The sequence below is a fragment of the Acanthamoeba castellanii genome (genome assembly GCF_000313135.1).
Source record: "Acanthamoeba castellanii str. Neff unplaced genomic scaffold scf7180000084594, whole genome shotgun sequence".
Classification (NCBI taxonomy): domain Eukaryota; phylum Discosea; order Longamoebia; family Acanthamoebidae; genus Acanthamoeba; species Acanthamoeba castellanii.
The window spans coordinates 640,364-647,142 of record NW_004457584.1 but is presented as its reverse complement, the minus strand read 5'-3'; the positions used below and the strand labels follow the sequence as shown (position 1 = coordinate 647,142).

The 6,779-nt window shown below is 57.9% G+C and overlaps 2 protein-coding genes across 2 annotated transcripts; both read right to left on the bottom strand.

Annotated features, from left to right (window-relative positions):
- Positions 1-21: 21 nt before the first annotated feature.
- ACA1_055060 (formin domain containing protein) lies at positions 22-4,765 on the bottom strand (the record flags this gene model as incomplete). The annotated part of the gene is made up of 16 exons (XM_004344113.1): positions 22-48; positions 74-201; positions 274-426; positions 514-670; positions 756-868; positions 1,515-1,541; positions 2,126-2,198; positions 2,286-2,683; positions 2,772-2,848; positions 2,937-3,046; positions 3,225-3,519; positions 3,630-3,769; positions 3,870-3,939; positions 4,074-4,164; positions 4,248-4,437; positions 4,562-4,765. 16 exons carry the CDS (start codon positions 4,763-4,765, stop codon positions 22-24), a joined length of 2,253 nt encoding a protein of 750 aa, XP_004344163.1.
- Positions 4,766-5,182: 417 nt separating this feature from the next.
- Positions 5,183-6,752, bottom strand: ACA1_055050 (SH3 domain containing protein; the record flags this gene model as incomplete). The annotated part of the gene is made up of 5 exons (XM_004344112.1): positions 5,183-5,331; positions 5,429-6,142; positions 6,217-6,253; positions 6,353-6,590; positions 6,670-6,752. 5 exons carry the CDS (start codon positions 6,750-6,752, stop codon positions 5,183-5,185), a joined length of 1,221 nt encoding a protein of 406 aa, XP_004344162.1.
- Positions 6,753-6,779: the final 27 nt, after the last annotated feature.

Genomic DNA, 6,779 nt, shown 5'->3' with positions numbered 1-6,779 from the left:
TGTGGGTGTGGTGAGTGTGTGTTAGCGCATTGGACAGAAACACGCAAACTTTTCGTGACAGGCGCGGACGTACAGTGTTGATGGTCTCGGCCTTCTTGGCAAAGGTGTTCTTGGTCAGCATGCACTCGAGACGCGGACCCATGTTCTGGACCTTGGACACCTCCAGGAAGTATTTGTCGGGAGCCGACAGCGTCGCGGGATCTACAGGAACGCAACACACAAATTGTCAACATGCGGTGGTGGTTGCTCTGGCAAGCGTCAAGGTACGCGTACCCTCAATTTCCTTCAGGGCGGCGATTTCGTCGGGCGTGGGAATGCACTGCTTGAGCGAGGTGAGGTTGTCCACGGTGAGAATGGTCTCGTCGAGGTCCTCGATGGCCTTGCGCAGGTCGGCGTAGGGCATCTTGAAACGGGCAAGCATGATGGCTGTGTGTGGGTGCGAGCGGTGGTCAGTTGGAACGGCGGTGGGTGAGTGGGTGAGTGGGCGAGTGGGTGGGTGGGTGGTGAGCGTACAGGTGTTCTGAGCGCGCTTGGGGTCGAGCACGCTGACGGCCTGCTTCTTGGCGGGCTCGTCCTCGTCCTTCTTCTCCACCTTCTTGGCCTCGGCCAGCGAGAAGAGCTGCTCGATTTCGTTCAGGTCCAGCTTCACGTTCTCGTCCGAAGCACCACCCTATGGCAATCGATACGTGCTTAGCGCACACGCACACACGACACGACCAACGACACGACACACACAAGGAATGTCAGGCACGTACGGGTCCCCAGACGGTGTCCATGGTCTTGAGGTCGGGAAGCTTGGCCCAGTTGAACTGCCTCATCTTGACCTCCGGTCGGCTGAGCTTGGGCTGCACCTTCTTGGGTCGACCGGCTGTGAGAGAGAAAGAACGAAAGCGAAAAAACGCGCGTGCGGGTCAGCGCCTCGCATTCGCCTTGTGTGAGGGGGGAGAGGAGAGGCAGGGAGTAGTACTGGCCGGGCCGCCAGGAGCCATGGGAGCGCCGGGAGGAGGGGGAGGTCCACCGCCCGGGGGAGGGGGCGGAGGGGGACCGCCTGTTCCAATGAAGAAGAACGAAGAAGAGAGAAGAAAGAGAAGGTGAGTCTCGGGGGGCGGGGGGCTTGATACAGCCGACGAGCGGTCGCGACGATGACTACGGCCGACATCAAATTCGAAACAACACAGCACGCAGCGATATCACGGGACGAGTCGACAACGGCGAAGGCCTGGCAATCATGGGACATGCGACCCCATGCCAGAGCGACACGGCCAACAATGGGTACCTGGTCCGGGGGGCGGAGGAGGCGCGCCTATAGAATATAGATGCGTGGACATGGATGAATACATGGATATATGGATTGATTTTGGGTAATGGAGAATATGCACATACCAGGAGCGGGAGGCGGAGGAGGAGCGCCTGTAGATTGAGCGAATGGAGATGCACGGATATATACATGAATATATGGATATAAATAGAGGCACGCACACAAACATGTAATGGAATGGAGAACATGCACATACCAGGGGCGGGAGGCGGCGGCGGTGCGCCTGTGGTCGTGGAAACCAGGAGAGAGGGAAGAGAATATAGAGAAAAGCGAGCGCGCAACAGATGGACAGGTATGAATATACAAGAGAGAGTGGATAGCATATACAGCGACCGCCGGACGATTGAGACTCACACGCTCAGCCAATGGGGAATATAGGCACATACCAGGGGCGGGAGGGGGAGGCGGTGCGCCTGGGAAGAGGTGAAAGAGTGGTGTGGGAGAGGGAGAGGGAGAGGGGTGAATAGGGAATGGATAAGAGACCGGGCCTCAAGATATACAGCGACTCGACTCGACTCGACTCGAGTGAGTGTGAGAGAGGAGGCAGAGAAGGGTACCAGGAGCCGGAGGAGGGGCTGAAGCGAGAGGGGCGCATAGGCAATGGATATAGGAGTGATAGATAAGAGAGAAAGAGTTATAGATAGAAGCAGATATGGAGATAAGAAAGGCGACCAAAAATAAAGAGAAAACGAATATACAGCGACACAACGAAGCAGTACAGCAACAACACGACTCAAGGCGGCAAACTCAGAGTCGACCTTGGAAGAAGAAAAAAAGATAAAGATAAATAAATGAAAGGTGGCGTACCAGGTGGGGGCGGGGCATCCATGACCAGCGGGGGCGGGAGGGGAGCAGCGGCCACGGCAGTGGCGGCCGAGACCTGCAGTGAGAGGCGAACGATGGGGAGGAGCGAGCGTCAGTGTAAGTAAGCCGCGCGCGAAAGGACGCAGCTGCAGAGATGGAGAACGGCGACGGGTCCCACCTCCTTGAGCTTGAGTTCGAGGGCCTCCTTGGCCTCCTTGACGGTGGTCAGCTCCAGCATGATCTGGCTCAGCTTCTGGTTGGTGCTTTCGGCGTTCTCGAGAATCTTCTTCATCTCCGGCGTCAGTTCGCCGCCGCCGCCAGAGCCGCCGCTACCACCGCCGGAGCCGCCGCTCTTCTCGAGCTCCTTGATCCTGATGCGGAGCATCTCGCTCTCCTCGTTGAGCTCGGAGTACTTGTTGACGAGGGTCTTGAGCTTCTGGTCGGCCGAAAGGCTCTCGTCCTCGAGCACGTCGCCCAGCGCCTGTCGGGCCTCCGCGAGCGACTCGACGTCGAGCGAACCGTTGATGAGCTTCAGGAAGTCCTTGCACACGGCCTGGCCCACTGTTGGTGTGTGTGTGTGTGTGTTGTCGCGCGTGGGTTAGTCGAACTTGACGTGCACTGGGGAAGCGAAGAAGGAGGCACAGCGTACGCTGAACGTCGCTGGGGTGCTCCTCGGCAGAGGCAGCCATCTGGATGAACTTGTCGATCACCTCCCACGACATTTTACTGCGCGCGTGGTGCGACGGTGCGCGTCAGACACACGACACACGACACACGCCTATTCGAAAACGGAAAAAGCGAGTGGAGACGATACCCTTGCTTGCCCTCCTTGCGGACGAGCATGAAGTGCTGCAGGACGTGGGTGAGGACGTCGTAGGCGGGCGTGCCCTTGACCTGGTTGGCGAGCTGGGTGAAGAGCTCGATCTGGTCGGTGCGCCTGAATTAAGGAACATGACCCCATAGCACACAGCAACGACCGAGAAAGCGCGCGCGCGCAATATAGAGAGCCGTGGCGCAGCAGCAGCGAGCGAGAGAAAGAAAGCAAGGAAAGCAAAGAAGAGGAGGTGGGTGGTGGTGGGAAAGGATATTCTCTGTCGCCGACGACGTCCTCGCTGTGGCTGAGGTCGTCCATCATCTGGTCGAAGATGTCGAGCTGCACGTGCAGGGCCTCCTTCATCTGACCCTTACGCAGGGTGTCGACGACCTTGTCGATGGTGAAGGTCTCCTTGATCTCCTTGTGGTCGTCGTCGTCGCCGGTCGAGAGCATGGCGTTGATCAGCTGCATCACGGTGATCTTGAGATCGACGTTGTCCGTGTCCAGGCTCGCCATCAGCTCGGCGAAGCGCGTGGGCTGCTTGCCGATGACGGGCGCCGCCTTCATCACCTTCACCGTTTGGCTGAGGTGCGCGGTGCGAAGAAGAGAAAACAAAGTCTGATCAGTTTTGTTTTCCTCATCGCATCGCCATAAACGAACGCCGCAGAGGAAGGCACTCGGGTGGTTGCGTACAGGTGAGCCTCCGGCGAGAGCAGGCACAAGGCCGACAGGACCTCAACGATGACGGTCTTCATCCTGCCGGTGACATAGTCGAGCGTCTCGCCCAAGCACGGAATGGAGCTCTCGGACGTGATCACGGCCTCGAGACCGGGCTACAGATGAGCAACAGGTCCGGGGCGAGAATGTGAGTGCGCGTTCATGTTCACACTTCAGGAAATCGTCTGACTTAAGCCCAGTGGTGGAGCACGTTACCTGCGAGTTCATGAGAGCCTTGAGGGCCCGGGCGCATTCGTTGATGAACTCGGTGTCCTCTCCTCCTTTGCTGTAGTTTGTTGTTTGCCGGAAGGAGATGAGCGCACAACCACGACCACGAACATGAACACAAGGTGTTCGCCAAAGAACGAAAGGCGAAGAGAGAACGACGTGGTGGTGGTGATGGTGGTGGTGGGTGCGTACAAGGACTTCTGCTTGCGGGCGAGCGCGTCGAACAGGAGCGTGAGACCGCCCATCTTCAAGAACTTCTCGACCCACTCGACGGGCTGACCACCTAGGCACGGGCGGACGGTGGTGTTAATCTTCAAGAACTCGATCGTCGCCGAGTATAGCCGGTGGTGGTGTGGTGTGCCGTACCGAGCAAGATGCGGAGCTCCTCCAGCTGCTTGAGGCTGAGGCTGCTCTCCTTCATCTTCTGGATGTAGAATTCGGGCGTCTGGGTGTCGAACTTGGGGGTGGCCTTCTTCTGCTGGATCAGCATCCACTTGTCCCTGTTGGGCATCTTGCGCATGGCTTCCTTCTGCGCCTCGCCGATGCCCAAGTTCGTCTAGACATGGTCGAAGAAAAGAAAATTAAATCAATGAACACGGCTACTACTTGAATCGCAATTATTAAACCCATACAGTTCTGTTAATTATTAAAACAAATTGTGGTGATGAGAAGGGAATTACCAACAGAGTCTCGAACATCTCTTGAAGCTCACTGTTGGAGGGCATGCCATCGATGGCCGATCCGCCAGCACTTCCGCTCGGGGAAGGAGCCGCGCGAGGCGACTCGGTCGTTCCCTTCCTCACCGTCTTGTCGGCCTTCTTGTCCTTCTTGTCATCTTTCTTCTTCTTCTTGTCGTCTTTCTTCTTGTCTGTCTTCTTCAGCATCTTCGATGACTTTCTTTTTTTACAATTGTTTTTGTTTTTCTGATCTTAAAAATTCCTCCCTTCACCTGCGAGGCTCTTTCTGTGCTCGCCCGACTCGCCTTTCTTCTGCTTCTCTCTGAATCGATTGAATCCAAAGAGGCAGAGGATGTGAAGGGTTGTTGGCTGCAATAAATAACCGCCTCTTGACGCCAAGAGCTTGTTGTCGGTGGGCGGCGGCTTGGAGCAACCTCATTTCCCGCACCGACATTCCATACATACCAATCTCATTTTTGTGATGGCACTCACCAAGAAGGAGGCAAAGACAACATGTTGTTCGCTCTACTCGTATGGCACACAATATAATCGACTACAGATAGAGGCCAGCACCACGAACTGGTGCGACAGCCCTCTCCTCTCCCCTTCTCGTTGGACTGCGACTTAGATCTGCTCGACAAAGTTGGAGGGGAAGAAACCGGTGGCGCCGTGGGCGGTTCCCTGCCACCAGCCGCTGGGGTCGGACTGGTCGAGGATGTCGATGATCTCGCCCTCGCTGAAGCTCAGATCGCCCTCGTTCTCACCGGCATAGTCTACATTATATCAACGTCCACGAGTGTGAGATGATGATGACGACGTCACAACACAGTCAACACCAACACCACTAGACGGAGCAGGAAGAAGGTATACCGTAGAGCGCGCGGCACTGAATGCCGGTACCGGCCGGGGCGGCCTCCTCCTGGTAGCTACCGGACTGGTCGTAGCCACCGTCCTGGTAGCCGCCGGCCTCCTCCTGGTAGCCGCCGTCCTGGTCGTAGCCGCCGTCCTGGTAGCCGCCGGCCTCCTCCTGGTAACCGCCGGACTCGTCGTAGGTCTCGGCGGCGGGCTCCTCGTGGTAGGCGGGCTCCTCGTACGAAGCGGCGGGCTCCTCGTGGTAGGCAGGCGCGGGCTCCTCGTAGTGGTGAACGGGCTCGGGCTCGGGCTCGGGCTCGTGGTAGGTAGGCGCGGGCGCGGGGGCAGCGGCCGGGATGGAAGGCGCGGTGCGCTCGACGGGCCGGTCGAAGGACGACGGGTTGGAGAACTTGTCCTTGAGGCCGGCAGCGTTGGCCGAGGCGCTGTACTCGGGCGCGGCGCGCTGGGGCACGTAGGCGTTCTCCTGCTTGGTGGTCTCGTCGATCTGGCGCTGCTTGTTCCAGTAGGCCTCGCTCTCCTCCTTGGAGATGAGCGGCTCCTGCTTCCTGCCGCCGAATGAGCGGTCGCTGGTGATGGCCGCCTGCGATGCGCTCACGCTGCCGGGGGTGGCGTTCTGCGAGGCCGTGCCCTGGAAGCGCGCCTTGTCGCTCTGTCGGCCGTGCGAGCCGGTGGCCCTCGCAAGTCGCGACAGAATGTCCTTCTCATCCACGTCTGCATGTTGACCAGAGAGACGAGCGAGGACATAAGTACAGTGAAGAAGTAAGACAAGGGGTGTTGTCACGTACCAGACTCGCTTCTGGCGTTGATTTGGACGTGGTAGCCCTGGCGGCGGGGAGGGGGGGCAGACAGTGGATGTGAGGTTTTGCGTAGCGTGTAGAGACCAGAGTTGGGATTTGGATTTTTGTTTCGGGGGGGTCGTACGTGGAGCAGCTTGCCCATATCAACCGAGTGGCTGGCAAAGGAGCCCTTGCGCAGGCCAGCGACGCCCTCGCCGCACCACGCAATGTACACGAATTTGTACACCGAGTTGACCTTGAAGCGCATGAAACAATAGTGGACCTTGCCGTCGCTCATGTTGTCCAGCATCTCAGTGAGGTCGCCGGTGCCCGTCTCCTCCACCTTGATCTTCTCGCTCTTGGGAACGTAGCCGAAGATGACCCTACACTCGGGGTGAACCAATTTGTTTAGTAGTGCCATTTGCCGCTAAAATCGTGAGAAGGGCCATTTCAATGGCGTACCAATTGGTGGGGCTGTTTTCGTTTCTCACATCCTCGAAGGCATCGAAGAGAGCGGGATCAGAGAGGTCGGGGTGCAGAGCCATCTTTCTTTGTGTTCGTGTTTGCCTTCA